Source organism: Barbatula barbatula, assembly GCF_947034865.1.
Source record: "Barbatula barbatula genome assembly, chromosome: 18".
NCBI lineage: Eukaryota > Metazoa > Chordata > Actinopteri > Cypriniformes > Nemacheilidae > Barbatula > Barbatula barbatula.
Window position 1 is genome coordinate 1,694,902 of NC_136781.1, and position 16,445 is coordinate 1,711,346.

The following is a 16,445-nucleotide window of genomic DNA, read 5'->3' on the forward strand; positions in this document are numbered from 1 at the left end:
TATAGATCCTTGGTATGTCCTCGTTTAGATTAGATTTAGAGAGGGGGGGGGTTGGAGAAGGTGGGTGAGTGTTGGCTTGGCTGAACGTCTGCGGTTCTGTCGCGGTGCTGAGAAATGTTCCTTTTGGATCGGACCTTGCGCTTTCATACCTCCCTCTCGTTTTCAAACGAACCGTCTCTCTCCACTCTGCCCTCTTGAGTTTTACAGTTATGAAACGCGAAATCCATCAAAAGCACTAAACTTCTGAAGGAACTGCAAAAAGCTTTGGCTGATGTTGGCCCCGGTTTACCAGGGGTGGGGATTGGGGTTTGAACCAGTGGCAGGTTTTTTTAACCTCTAAAGGCAAGAGGTTAGGCTGGTATCTGGCCTAGGCTATTTTCCCCGGAGTCGGTCGATAGCTGAGGGCAGGATCACGATGCGTCCCGGTGGGACAGGCTGTGTGCGGGCGTGCGCGCCTCGGTTACATCTCCTTTGTTGCGCACGGTGACATTGGCGGGTGTGTTTTCGCTGTTGTCGGGCGGCATCACACGGAGACTAACTAATCTCGTTTGGATCAAATAAGCGCAAGTGTGTGTTTAAACGAAGAAGCAAGAGAGAGGGCGAGAGAGTGGGGGCTGGGGGAGGGAGGGTGGATTGATCTGGCGCTGTTAAAATCTTGTTCTGTTTTTTCTTTGAGTGATTTCTTCTCTCCGCCGTGCAGCTTGAGACCGGAGAGGAACAAGCAGCTTTTACGCACAGTTTACGGCTCTTCTGCTCTGCTTGTTTTTGCCAACGTTTTAACGTGGGTATTTGTGAATGAAAGCGGTTGAGGAAGAGGAGGAGGCGCAGGTTAAGTGGACGCTGTCTCCAGTGCGTGGATACCCTCATTTAATGCTCCAAAAGAAGACGCGTTTTATCTGTGCAAAGTCCTTTCTTCGTGCAGACTTGTGCGCCGTTCTGGAGGGAGCTGCAAACTTTCTTCATTTTAAAAAATAAATAAAAAGCTCAGATTGCATTCTTTCCTCCTTCAAACATTTCAGAGGTGATGTCATCGGCCCGTGTTTTGGCTGCTGTTGCGCTGGCGCTCCAGGCAGCGGGCAGCGGTTGAGTCCGGGAAATCAGGTGCAGAGAGCGACTGTCGCTGCTGGCTGCGAGCGTGTGACACTCACCCGCACCACTTTCTGTGTCGTTCCTATTGCTTTTACGCCACATCCTCTGAGCTGGAACGCTCCGGACTCTCCGACGTTTCTCTGCGTTTTCAGTCCAGTGGACGCTTAAACCCCGCTGCAGGGAACAGCAGCCATGACCGAGCCCGCTGCACGGAACCCGGAGACCAGCTCGCCGCCCGCGCGTCTTCATCACTCCACTACCCATGTCCAGGTGTCCTGTCTCCCGCGGCGCGTCATTATGCCCGTAACGGGCCAGCACTAAAATACCCGACCACTTTCCTCCCCTGCGTGCGCATTCCAGAGAATGCTTTTCAGTTTTGAACCTTATTGATAAGCTTTATGTGGAAGAACATTTCCGACAGGTTCGTTTTTTAATATAACGCCTCAGACTGGAAAGTTACGCTTGGACACACTACTTGGAAATACCGGGAATCTGATTTTGCTGTGTTTTGGGTTCCAGAAAGTTTCACGAGTTTTCACGGAAACGACGCATAGGTGTGTGTTGTGTTTGAACTTCAATTCACCTGTTCCACAGACTCGGGAGGACACAGCTGCGTACCGCTTACTGCCAGTTACCAACCTCCGCGCGCAGCAGCCACCCGTGAAGACGGTGACGCGCGCCCACCCCCTGACCCCGAGCCGCCCGTTACGGGGAAGAGATGCAGTCAACCGGTGCAATAGGCAACCTTCGAGCACCGTGCATTTATACGGATTAAACAAACAATACAGACGCTAAACTGTGACCCGGAGAGCCGTTTCTCGAGAGCGCACGGAGCCACTCGGACACGGAGGAAGCTATGTGGTCCATTCTCTCCACGCTGGCTGTCGTGTAAGTTATTAAGGCTTGTGAATGACCTCATGCGTGTTTACAAGAATCGTTTTCTAAATTGTAATGCGTACATTATTTATTCTGCTCGTAAAAAAGCTAAATTACATCTGTATGTGTGGCAAACGCTTATCTTGACGTGACAAACTCTTAGGTCTTGTATACATAATTATTTTATTACATCACCTCCTCTGGGTTACCATGGAGACAGATGTCAATCACACCCAGCTCTCAGGTGAGGTTCAGTCCAATGATGACTCCAAAGGTGTGTGTGTGCCATTTTCGCATTTTTATTCTTTTAACAGCAGTGCACACATGACAGTCATGTTGAGATGGTTATCATTCCTTTCCCAACCTGCAGACAGGACCAAAGGCCCTGATAATCCACACTGCCCAGAATCTCTGACGTTCCCCCAGGCAGATGAATTGGCTGCCTCGTCCCATCCTGCCCGACCTAACCAAATTATCCAATAATTATGCCCAAGGATGGTTATTCTAGCAGGTATAAAACTGAACTGGCACCTTCTGTTTGGATAGAGAAGCTGCTGCTGTGTCCTTCTCCAACAGGAAACTGTAGTTTGGAGACGGAACACTTCAAAAGAGGCATTTGTGCAGAGCAGGCAGAGATTTGTGAAAGTGAGACTTGATCGTGTTTGATTTTTCCATGGCCTCTCTAGAAGCGCTTGTTTTCAAGGCTGGTGTCATTAAACTGGATTCCCTTAATCTAATCATTTGTAATAAAACATATGTCATATTTGAAGTGGTTTTGGGTCAGGGTCTGTAGACAGCTGATGCAGATGTGCTGAGAGAAAGAGAAAAGAAGGTTATTTGTTTGAGTTACTCGCCATCTATCAGACAATTTCGGTTCAAAGCAACTCGCATCTGACCATTAGCAGAGAGAGTGTCCTTCTGGAGCACCTGAGGTTTAGTGATTTGCTCAAGGTCGTGATGATAAAGCAGTTCCTGGGTCAAATCCTCTTGGGATAAACTTTTACCAGCTCAGATCTTTAACCATTAGTCAGCCACCACCTTGAGGGAATAAATTGACACACCACATGCTCTGTGAAGAATGATTATTAACACATTTAAACTCATTATGAAATCCACATGTTCCTAAACCTACTGCATGATTTTTTCAGTGCAAGTTATTCCCCCAAAATGTAACAACAGATTTTTTTATTGTTTGTCCTCGATGTCACCAAACCCTCATATGTTTTTGACCCGTCCCCTCAAACCACCTGGCTCCATTCTGGTACATGGCGCCCACTTTTCACGCTTCAGTCAATTCCTGATGGAGAAAATCAAGTGTCCCGTTCAACATTTTTTCCTCATCCTGTTTCGCTCCATAATGAGTCAGATCCACTCTGAAAGAACCAGTTAACACCTGCGTAAATTTCTCTACACTAGTTTACAAGGCTAGTCTATAGTAGTTATCCAGCATGATCTTGAAACCTGGATAAGCCAGTTATTATAGTCTCAAAGCCATTTTACATCATGAAACATGTACAGAAATCCAGAATCGGACTGTGGTAGTGTTAAATCTAACATTAACCTCAAAACAGAACCTACAGCTCTGACCCGGGGAAATCCTGCAGGTCGGGTTCAGAAGACCGTACGCGATAAAAAAGCGAGGCAGAGTTAATTTCTCTTTCCTTCCCTGTTCTGCTATATTGTTTAAACTTGGCCAGCGATGTAAATTGTGCTTGAAGGGTGTGCTGGGTGATTTGGGATATGACTCCACCTTGCCGCGCTCGACTCTACACACGAAAGCCTCTAGGACACATTCTGTCTCAGGTTTGATGATGTCATCACCCTGCTTGTTTTGGCTCCCGACAATAGCGCTCAGCAGAGTAAAGCTCGCAGTTTTTCTCCCTCTCTCTCTCTGGCAGGCCACAGGCTCGTTGCGGTTTGGGAGGGATATGGAGAATCCGAGGTTGCAGCTGAAGGTTTTTTTTGTGCATTTTCTTCCCCTATTTTTCCTCTCACTCTCTGTCAGTAAAGCACTACTGTTTTAACAGCTGAGAGTTCTTACGGGACCCGGAGCCAGTCTCACCTGCGCAGCCAGGCTTTGGCAAAAAAATGCACAAATCTTGTGCACAGTTCTGCAACCTGTATGCATTGCTGCTCCAACACTAAAACACTTTTAAAGCCGCAAAAAATATCTTAATAGCAAGAAAATGATGCAAAACTATTTTATATGCAAGCACACAGTGAGCAAACCAAAGGCAACTGTGGCAAGAGACACCTGTACACGTGTATCTGTACTTGGTGATTTTGTAAGCCAAATGTGATTGCTGAACACTATGTTTGTGAAGCAGAAACACAGACAGCATAAATCAGTGCACATCGGGTATGCATGGTTCATAAACAGCGTCACGACTCATGAATATCTACGCACATGATATGCACGTTTGTTGAAATAAAAACCCAGACATGGTGCACAGGGGCAGATGCACTCATGTGAGCAGGTGCACACACACACAAACCTAGCCAGCACATGTACATCTGCTCACCGGAGGCCGAGGTGTGTGGCCGTGCAGGTACGAGGGCTCGGCGTTCAGCTGTGCCAGCCAGACGGTTTTGTGCCGTTCAACCGGATAACGGTGATCTGTTCCATTTACATTGTGATCATGAAACTGAAAACTCGGAGGTATTCACAAACACATATGGAGAGCGCAGACAAACGTGTTCGTGGCAAACTGCTGCAGTATGACCGGAGGTGAGGATAGGGTCATGTGGTCATCTCCACCTGTTCTGGAAAGAGAAAACATTCATATGATGATCTATTTTCCTACTGCTCCATTCGACGCCTTCAGAAAATGTGTCTTTCTCTCTCTCTTTACCTCTATGGGGAGAAAGCATCTGTTATGTGCTGATCTTTAGATATGACTTCAGTGTGAATCTTTGGAAGTCCAATTAAGTCAAAAAATCCAGTCACAACATAAAATCATGTATCAGTTAAACGGTTCAATTTAAAATGTCATACATGTTCGTAGCACAGACGGATGACATGTCATCTATATAAATCTGATCATGGCTAAACTGCCTTACAGTCCCTTTAGATCATTTAACCCTTGTGAGGTCAAAGGTTAAAAGGGGCACATCACGGACAACAGGCTCTTCTTCAACGGTTTGGATGTACCATACAGATATAACATTCAACTCAAAGCCTAATCCCTGGCCTTCAAAGATTATTTACAGAAACTAAACTTCAAATGTGTGAATATTTTCCCACTGAACATGGATGAATACAATCATCTCCAAATTGACAGATAGCACATTTCATGCGTTGCTAAACCCACTGTGCTTTTTGTGCATTGTGTAGCTTTCTGTGTGAGGGTTCCGGAGAAAGTGAATGATGTAGTACAGCACATTTGTGTGTGTTTGTGTGCTTCGGATGTCAGTACGAAATGGAAAAGCATTCGCTTACCCTCGTGTCTATTTAAACCTGAATGAACTTCGTCCTTCCGTAGAACACAAAGATAAGCTGGACGCTTATTATTATGATACTTTATAGAAAAGCAAAGAGAAAATCGGACTCTTGCTGAATCAGGTGCATTCACAATTTAGATATCGCACCTGTTCATGTGACATTGAGATACAGACTTGATTGTACAAGATTGTGAGTGGAGACACTTCGTGTCCAGAAACAATAAACCGTCCTGAACCTGAATGTTCTTTAATAGTGTGGATTTGATGTACTGTGTATTTGACGTGTGTACATACATGTGGATATGTTGACAAGCAAGATAAAGAGTTCATGTGTCCGTTTCACCGCAGCTGTCAGCTGGTAAGACACGTCCTCTCTCTCTCATAGCTGAGGCAGTGTGGGGGAGTAGTTCATTCTGCACTTCCAGAGAGGGAAAGAGAGGAGGGAGAGAAAGAACGAGGGATTAGAAACGACAAGATGAGAAACACTCTCCCAATTCTTTACATATCTCCTCCGTTCCTGGCTGTGTTTTGTTCCGTTCGCAGCGTCTCCTCTGACCCCGACACTGACGGGGTGAATTTTTGGGATGTGACCATCCGCGGCTGCATCATCAAGAATAAATCACAAACTACGTCTTATCGCGATCGCCGCAATATTAATGGTTAAAAGAGTCGCAACCCAGCCGCAATTCACACCAATCATAACATAAAACAGAGAAAACCTCACTGACTGGGAATCTCGCGAAATGAGCTCACCAATCTGCTGTTACATCAGGGGTCAGAGGTCGTTTCTGCAGTCCAAGTCATAAGATGAACTGGAATAGTGTTGCTTCTCAAGGCTTTCTGAGGACACCAAACACAAACATACATGCATAACACAGGCACACAAATTTGTCTTTATGATGTCTTTACGGAACCATATAGATTTTAAGAAACTCTTTTAAGACTATAATGATGTCATCCACAAAAGTCAAAAACCAACTAGAACTCAGATCTGTACTATAATGTGGAGCAGGTCTCTGGAGAAATGAAACCCTACCTGATGATATGCCCCACCGTGTGCCATGCTAGGTCTGACTTGATTTCTTTGGTTTCTGTATTGGATCAACTCACTGCGAAAGGACACATAAACCTGATGACATCAGAAGATTCACAGCAAAACATCATCTGCGTGATTTATGAGCATCTGAATCACGTCCTCGCCTTATTAGTGAGTACATGCTTGGCCTCACAAACAAAGTAAATAGCACATGCCACACACACGCACAATCTCAGACGTTCGGTCATGGGAAGGTTGTGGGGTCACTGGTGAGATAAGGAGGAAGTGATGTGTTTCGCATTAATCTGCTTCGCACCCACCCTCGCCCTCTGAATGAGTGACATCATACTGACCACACCCACACCACCCAGAGAGAGCAATATCTAATTCACTGTTACTTCGTAACGGCTGCCAACAGCACGAGAGGAATTCAGGGAGGGGATGTAACGCAGAGAGGGAAACACACAGGCCATTAAAAAGACGGACGGTTTAAAGGGAAACACGAGTGGAAGTCTGACGTTAACCTGTGACACAACTGTCATCACCAAACAAACGTAAACACTCTTTAAGATGACGCGCTTCGTTTCTGCGCCACCAGCGGCCCTCAACAGAATAACAAATATAGAAACTAGAGTTTAAAAACCGTTAGAGTGAAAAATGACAGACTTACAGCTTCGGCACATTAACCAAGAACCATTTACACGCAGTGAGATATATACGATAAATCAAAAGTTAATATAAGTACACTTTGGCACAGCTTAGCTTAGCATCCATCCATTCGGATGCATTTGTTTTAAAGCTTCTACTTATGGACAAGAAAAATCTCGAAGATCTCTTTAATACCTTAATTGTTTTTCCTGAACAACCTTTGCCAAGATACCAGCCTCTTCTTGACCTGAAAACATTAATAAGACAAATTCTTTCAAACCAAAAATATCCAAGCAATGCTGTCCACATTTATTTTACTGTATTTCAAGTATGCCTGTGTCGATTTTAATTTCGCCTTAAGGAATTTTAAGAGAAACATTTGAGACAAAGTTGATAGATAGCTAAAACTGTGAACACCAAACCTCCTGAGTTACAAGCGAGCTACGAACCTCTCTATCCATCGGTTTAAATACGAAGGCTAAATAGCCTGTATTTTCCTGCGTTGATTTTGAATGCAAACTATTTCGGTTTATTAATTTATTCATGCTTTCCAACTATGCTATATTTGATGAATTATGACAAACTGTTGGTTTGGCAGAGCGGACATTAGTGCTGGCAAAAAAATACCCTGTGACACACAAATCTCTCTTCTCTCATTCATTATAACCCATAATAAACAGAAATATTCCCAAGCTGACTACAAGTACAGCGTATGCTCATTTGTGTAGAGTGCAAACCTAACAAACAGTGTTTTCTTTGTTTAGCTAAAGCCGTGAGAAAGGAGATGATCAGACAAGACAGCAGGTACGGATAGAAACCAAAAGTCCTTTTAAAGAAGTCGACCTACGAATTTCTTCTGTTAGTTGTCTCTGCATTTTACGCTGGAACGGTAGTAAACATTTAAACGTCCCCTCAAAAAACACACACCCATCACTTTTAGATGTATAGAACAGAAGTCAAATCTGCTCTTTCACAAGACTCTGTAGTTTTAACTTCTAGTAGGCGTTAGTTCCACAGGGACCTGTGGTCTCCTCTTTGGCTGTTATACCGTCTGACTTTTCCCACTGATTTATCCCGAGCAGGCGCACTGATCCGTCCTGCGGGCCTGTTCGGTTTCAACGTCACGGTCCCCTGCCAGAAAGAGGCCTGTGGTGACGGAGAACTCGACCGTGAGCCCTCAGCTGCCTTGCGGCCCTCATGCACTCGCCGCTACACACTTAAAATCTTACTCACATCCGCGGGTTTCCAAGTTTCCATGAAATTGTGAGTTATGTCTCAAATGTCAGGTTTTTCCTTTTTCTTACTTGGGAAGATTAAAGATGGCTGACCGAGGGAGCGAGAAACCAAAGCTGTGAAGAAAATCACCTCTTGTGTTCAGTACACTTGAGCATCCAGGCCGCCAAATGAGTTGAGATGTTAATGAGAACTTTCCGTTCCCTGTAGACTTGACTTGTCAGCAGGGATGCAAGGTGGATTTGTTTTTGTTACCACGGAAACACTCACGTTGACTTCTCTCTCTCTCTTTTAGATATATCCAGATGATGCTGGTCATGTGTGATCCTCTACAGGTAAGTCAACCTGGAATCAATATTGACTTATGCTTCTGTCACACATGTTATTGGTTCAAGTAATAGTCAAATGGAGCTATGGAGACACATTTGTGGTTTATGTTCTGAAAGATACAGAACTTTATATCCAATAATGAAACAAGCTGTGCCATTTAACCTTCATCCTCCAGGTCTCAGTAAAAAAACTGTGAGCTCCTAATTTGGGTTAATGGATTCAAGCCTTCAATAATTCACATATTACAATTACATTCATATCAGACTTCACACTGATATAAAAGGCTATTTATAAAAGTTAAATACAAAACAATAAATTGAAGGAAATAGTGTGGTGACACCACATAACGTCATCTAGATCCATGTTTTTTTCCGTATACACCCTTAAAAATGAAGGTGTTCACGTGTGCCATAGAAGAACCTTTTTTGTCCAAAGGTTCCATAAAGAACCTTTAACATCCGAAGAACTTTTCTGTTTCACAAAAGGATCTTTGTGGCGTAAATAACGTTCTTTAGATTATAAAAAGGTAAGAAAAAGAGACTGTATGGTTCCTTGTGGATTGTGGAACCAAAAATGGTTCTTCGAGCAATAGTTTTTTAAGGGCGTATTATTAAATGCAATCCAATTCAAATACAGCCACATCTAAACCACAGAAATATCAGAATGATATTTTGCTGTTGGTCAACAGTCGTGCAACCTTTTTGGTTAGTGATGGCTTGAGAATTAAAGTATGGGCTTTACAGTGAGAACATTTTCACCGGAGAAACCAAGCAAGAGAGAAAGAGACAGAAGAGATCATACAGATACAGCGGAGCGCTTCTGATGTGTGTGGTCCTTGCCTGCAGGTGTTTGGCGTAGATGGGGTGAATTTCAGCGTGCACGTGGAGAACCAGACTCGTGCACGAGACGCCATGAGTCGGCGACACCATCGGGTGTACCAGCTGTACAGCCGCACCAGTGGGAAACACGTCCAGGTGCTGGGGCGCAAGATCAGCGCGCGCGGAGAAGATGGAGACAAATATGGTAACAACACACACACACACTTCCCATTTTCCCCTATTCATGCAAACAGGCATGAGAAAGACCACCCACAAATACACACACTCGCACTGGAAACAGGAAAGGATGGAGACAAAGCCGTCTGCCACTGCTGATACAGTGATTTATACAGAGAGAGAAAAAATAATGTCAGATCCTGATGAATTCTCTTTCCTGACAATGTGAGAGCAGAGGGACTGTATTTTGGTTTAGTGATAGACTCATGTATGCATATGCGAACATCGCATCCTAAACAAGCAAAAACAAGGAAGAACTTGTTATACGACATAATGTTTGGCAACATTTTAAATGTGTCTCAGCGTTTTTGTTTTTAGGGGGTTTACTCACGTTACGTAATGTAAGGCTCATCTGTACTGATGTCAGAAATAAAACATAGAGTGTTAGATGAAGAAAAAAATAAGCATTACCACAAATATATCTATAGATGTCATGATCTCAAGAAATCCCATAAACCCATCCACCTGTCTCACGTGAATGTTCTCAGATGCGTTTAGTCACAGTCAATGAATGAAACCTCTAGAAAACAGATCAGGATCACTTTTCGCACCAAAACAATGATATAAAAAAGACAATAAAACCAGTTAACCATTTAATTTTTACCTTATTTTATGACACAATTACCCCTAAAATGTCAATGTACGGTTTTCCATCTTGACATTAATTTTTTTTACTTCCCATTATTGTCATTGGAGATTATTGTAATGCATTCATTTTATTATGTTATAGTAGAAAAAATACTGTAGTACAATGACATTGCATTTAAATGGACATACATTTATAGGGAGTACAATAAATGCCTACATGTTGTGTAATGAAATTATACTTGTGCATACAGAAGTCATTCATTTTTATGCCTTATACGACAATGACAATTGTTGGTTAAGGGTGAAAATTGTTGTGAACATAATGCAAAAATCATAATGTTCTGTTGATTTCAAGCCCAAACTAGACCAACACTCCTGTATTGTGCAAATGTCAGTTTAAAAGCTTCAGGGCTCCAGAATACATTGGAGAGAGAGAGAGAGAGAGAGAGAGAGAGAGAGAGAGAGAGAGAGCGAGAGAGCTATAGAGAGAGAGAGCGAGAGAGAGAGCTATAGAGCGAGAGAGCGAGAGAGAGAGAGAGAGAGAGAGAGAGAGAGAGAGAGAGAGAGAGAGAGAGAGAGAGAATATAGGCAGACTATCTGTACACAGTTTCCAGAGACTGTGTCCACACTGTGGTCTCAACAAAATTGAGACGGAACTCCTTTTTGTTTGTTTACATATTGCATTATTTGTACGCAGCCCAGCTGCAAATGCTTTGGCAAAGCCAATGTACACTTTGCCAATAAAGCACACCAAAATTGAAATTGAGAGAGAGAGAGAGAGAGAGATAACATGCGTTGTGAGGATAGATGTATTTACACAGCTAGCGAGGGATGTCTGGATGAGAAGAGATTGGAAGAGGACAAAGAGGTTATTGATCTCTGATGACCCCGGCGCTCATAAAGGTCACACAAAAGCAATGTCAGAGCTTTAACTCCCACATCCTGAAACACACTCACACACAGCTGTGTCCTTAAAAGAGGTTTACAGTCGATGGTGTTCTTTATTCTGAAAAGCACGCTACCATGCTATTCATATTATTTCTGCTGTATGAAGTATTGTGCAAGAGTATGCCGAGAATAATTGAGTTGCAGTGAACCCGAACACACAGCGTGACACACTCTATCCCATAATGCAATGCATTAGTTGTCCTTCCTTTGGCAAAAATGATCGTAGAATGAAACTCTCAAGACCTATTTTTAGAAAACAACGATTTTTAACCTCCCCTGGCGTTTTTTAATGAGCGAGCCAGCGCTAGCATTTCACAACATTTTTAAGGCCTCCTGGACATCAAAAACACAAAAAAGCTAGTTATGTGAATGACAGACAACTTGTACATTTAGCAATTTAATGATAAAATGATGTAAAATGTCATTCATGGCAGGGAAAGAGTTAAACGTATTCAACTTTGTTGTTCTATTCTCGAATCCTGGTAACAACTCATTTCATTACTAAGTTTTAATCTGTTGCAAATCAGGTTTTTGTTATCTGCCTCTATTTTAACTCCTATTTATAGTTCCAGTCAAAGAAACAGAACAATCACATCAAATTATAAACCATCTCGATTTATAGCTTACGTCACAGCAAAACCAGACCTCACGTTTATAATAAAGCAGAGTCGTCTGTTGTTGTCCTGTAGTAACGTCTGTCTGTCTCTCTTTCTGTCCGTCTCTTCACAAGCCCAGCTCGTAGTGGAGGCCGACACCTTCGGCAGCCAGGTGCGAATTCGAGGGAAGGAGACCAACTATTACCTGTGTATGAACCGCAGGGGGAAGCTTGTGGGCAAGGTGAACATTTCCCTGGTAATGTCTTTAGCGTTGTTTCTTCAATGACCCGATGAAATGTTCTGATGAGCAGTTTCCTTTTCTGTGTTGATGTAATTCCATAATGAAACAGGAAGGCAGTTTATAGCCATCAATCACCACTTGCTACTCTATCCTGCTAGAGGCAATTATTAAGAGGATTGTTAACATTTATGTTGAAGTACAATAAAAGCTCGTAATAATGAAGCTAACGTGCTGTTTTGGACAGTTTACGTCATTTATAGCCAAAGTAACGTCTCTGTGTTTGTCTCTTTATGTGACTTTTTTTGCCCTCAGAAGGCCAGCAATCGCAATGAGGACTGCGTCTTCGTGGAGAAAGTTTTGGAAAACAACTACACTGCTCTAATGTCAGCGCGCTACACGGGCTGGTACGTGGGCTTTACTAAAAGGGGTCGTCCTCGCCGTGGGCCCAACACGCTTCCCAATCAGCAGGACGTTCATTTCATGAAACGCTTCCCGCCCGGAGAGCAGCCGGACCTCACGCCGTTCCGCTTTACAACCGTCAGCAAGAGGACCAAGAGAGTTCGCGCGGCACGGCCACGCTAACGCCGGAACCTCTAGAAAAAAGGACTAGAAATAAACAAAGAGACCATCCTACATCACAGCCTAGCAAAAGGACGCTGCTTACCCAAAGCAGGACTGGATGTGGTAGGACGGTCCCGCCTTAAGTTCCTATCCGTGATAGCATCACTCCATATTCCACTGGGAATACAACCCTACTCATAAACACTAGCTGATTTACACCAGAGCTGTGGTTTACAACAGCTCATTTATGACATGGAGAAAACTAACCAAAGTAAACACAACTGAACGGGCAGAGGAAGCATTAGACTGCTAATCCCGCCGGCGACCCACAATCCCGCAACGGAGGAACGATCCTCCCAACGCTAAACAAAACACAACCACACTGGCCTTTAGACGCTGATCGTGTTGCAATTTTCCTAAGACAAGACTTCCAACCCTGGACGTCATCCCGCCTGAGGGAGAGGGGCAGATAGCCCAGAAGCTGTAGAAGTCATAAAGGGACACAAATTGGAATCAGACAGAAACAAAAATGAGCGAAAGTCGACTGCTGGAAGCTCCTTCTGATAAGACCTGCCTTACAGGAAACATTCACTTTAAATATTAAATACATGTCATGATTTACTCGCTCTCGTGTCGATGAGACTCGTGTGATCTGCTTTCTTCCTTCCTTGGAAGAAAAAAGGAGAATTTTTAAAGAATCCTTTCACAGATTCATACGATAGTGGCCAAAAGAGGATGTATGCTACAAAATGGACAGATTCATGATCATTCAGCAAAAGGCAAACTACACTATATCAAGGAATGTTAGTTTTATCAAAATATACAAAAAATGCATAGAAACTCCAAAAGCCGATGTAAAATAAAGCAAACACCGATTACAGTTTTAGGGGTTATTGATATTGTGTTACTCTCGTCATTCTCTTTGGTTTTGACTCAATAAACTATATACATGATTTATAGTTTTAGCCTCAACACACACAGAAAACAAAGTCATTTTTTGAACAAATATTTTAAAAAAGAGCAAACTTACAAAGTGGGACATCCCTTTTGGCCACTACTGTAATGTATCATCTTAATAATCCGGTGCACAATAATTCACATGCGTTTAACCACAAGAAGCGAGTAAAAGACCCTATTTTGTAAAAGCAGCTTCTACTGCATTTCACTATATGCATCTCATTGCAACACATTCAATCGTATTTGGAAGAACAAGAACGACACGATGGAGTAAATAATGGCACTATTATAATATCCGAGTGAACGGTTTCTTTAAAGCTAATGAATGAACGGATGTAATGCTGTATAAGTGCGTGTGCATGCGTGTGTAATTACATAAAATCATATTTTTGGTTACATCAAGACCACGGGGGGATATAATCACACAAAAGACGGCCATTACTGGGACGGATGGAATTTACTACAACTGGAATGTCAAAGCTGCACCAAATACTATTGACCAAAGACACGTGGTAACCAATGACAGTAAAACCCTTTACTCTGCTCCCATGAGAGAAGAGCGGGGGGACGGGGGGTGGAGGGGATGGGGGGTTTGCCACGAAATGACACGAGGAGCAACGTTCCTGTATGGGTCCATGTGGAATGCTGCTACTGCAAAATCTAATGGAGAACCAAAGTCTTATACCAGCTCATTAAAGGGAAACCATTAAAAACCTTTTTTTTTCCTAAATATAAATATATGAAAAGTATCTATAAAGATAAATGCTGACTAAATGATATAACTTTGACTGCTACTTTCATTGTTGTAACTATAAAAGAATTTCACTTATTTATTTTATCTCTGCGTAATGGCAAACATCTTTCCAAAGCCAGTAAGCTCTAATGAAATGTGTCTGTGTTTCAAAACATACATGTGGTACGAGTCATTATTTCTTGTTTTGGGGCTAATAGTTGTGTGAGATCATTATAAATGATAGACAGCACGATTACATTCATGTGCGCTGTTAGCTTTCTTGTCAGACATGTGATTTTAACCCCAAAATGTATTTGGTCGACAACAAAAAGGTTGGAAGGGACCCTATCACTTGGGAGAACCTAGGAACTACATAGCAATGCGCTAAAAACGACTTCAAAATCCAGAGCACCCCCACAAACCACTTAACTAGCTTGTGGGTTCGATTCCCTGGAACCCGCACATACAAAGCATCTGCCAAACGCATAAATACAGTAGTTAACAGCCATAAAAACCTAAGCAAACACATAGAAACCTTCACAGAATATCCTAGTTTTAGGGTGTATCGTTTTGCACAGGCTGGAGACATCCAATCTTTCTCTGAAAATGTGAAAATCTAGTTGAATTATCGCCTTTCCAGGACTTTTACATATTAACGCATGCCCAGAAAATACAAATGAATGCATATCATTTCAACCGTAATAAATGTGGACTTTGTTGGTTATGACTAAAGCAGTGAACTCCACACATACACACAAACTACCGTCACCAACAACCTGCAAATCCCAGCAGTCTCTGCCCAGCTGAGTCAGCGGGAAACATGGAGGATCCAGAGAGAAACAGAGTGTTCTGAGGAGAAGCGATGGAAAGATTTGCCGGCCAAACCCAGAGGAAGGTGTCTGGTGCTGCTGGAGGGGGAAAGAATGCAAAATATGTGCGTGAGAACACAGGGGTGACCTGAGACCTGCAGGAATTATGGGAAAAAACACATCCCACCGACCCACAGGAAAAACACACGCCCTCCGTCTCACACACACGCGTCATGCTCACACACACTCAAGAGGTCATGTACACACATATTGATACACACCCTGTCTATGACACGCGTCTTACAGATGGACGCACGGCATCCCTTATATCACACTTTCTGGAAATGTCTGTCATATGCCAGAAAGGTGTGTAGGCTATACATTAGGTTCTTTTTTCGTGTGTGTGAAATCGGACATGGACCTTGTTCGTGAGGTTCACCCAAACATTGTAAAGCGCAGCCACAAATATTCACTAGAAGGCCACTAATTCCAGACTGTGTAGATTGGATCCAGGTCATACTGCTCTGAAGAGAAGAACCACAGATTCAACACACACACACGCTTCAGCCCAGCAAACCACAACGACATTAAAACACTGCAGCCAGACCCACAATGTAAAACAACGACCGGCGTTAAACATTAAGTGCTCCTCTTTCTCTCCCCGACACCACAAACAAACGACTTCTGACAAGCAGACTCTTTCCGATCCATAAAGACATAACACTCAAACTCTCCAGAGACACATGGCATTTCTGAAGACGTATTTGGTCGAAATGGTCTGAATCGGTTTGCTCAACTCAACATTCCCAGACAAACATTCGAACGCTGGCTGTAAAAACCAGACCCGGCGAGCCAGACGAATTGTTTAAAATGGGGTGAAGAGTAACTCTGGTGCGCCAGGAACCGCTAACAGGTGCAGCGTGGCTGGCCGACGTTTGGGATTTGTTAGTGTTTGTTTGGGAATGCTGGGGAAGACGGTCTAGTACTGACACTGAGAGCTCTTCTCGACTAACAGGGAAAGGTTTCTCGTTGGTTCGTCGTGCATTTTTCCAATCCGATCTGAACAGAGTTACATTTATACCGAACACATGTAAACACGCGGTTTTGCCAAGGAAAAGCCATTGAGGACGTATTGACATTTCCGAGCATAAACCCAGAGCATGCAGGGGGTTGGCAGGGTGTCTGTGCGGGACTGAAGCGTTGAGTGTGGTGGTCAGGAGATGCATCGAGCAGAAAGTGTTTTATCCAACAGGACATTTTCCTGGATCAACATCCATGTCGGCCATGGAAAAACATTTCTATTG

The 16,445-nt window shown here is 43.3% G+C and overlaps 1 protein-coding gene across 1 annotated transcript; it reads left to right on the plus strand.

Moving 5' to 3' along the window:
* The first annotated feature begins 673 nt into the window (after nucleotides 1-673).
* fgf18a (fibroblast growth factor 18a) lies at nucleotides 674-14,501 on the plus strand. The gene is made up of 5 exons (XM_079479294.1): nucleotides 674-1,977; nucleotides 8,619-8,658; nucleotides 9,499-9,676; nucleotides 11,975-12,096; nucleotides 12,394-14,501. Exons 1-5 carry the CDS (start codon nucleotides 1,946-1,948, stop codon nucleotides 12,661-12,663), a joined length of 642 nt encoding a protein of 213 aa, XP_079335420.1. The 5' UTR covers nucleotides 674-1,945; the 3' UTR covers nucleotides 12,664-14,501.
* The last annotated feature ends 1,944 nt before the right edge of the window (nucleotides 14,502-16,445 follow it).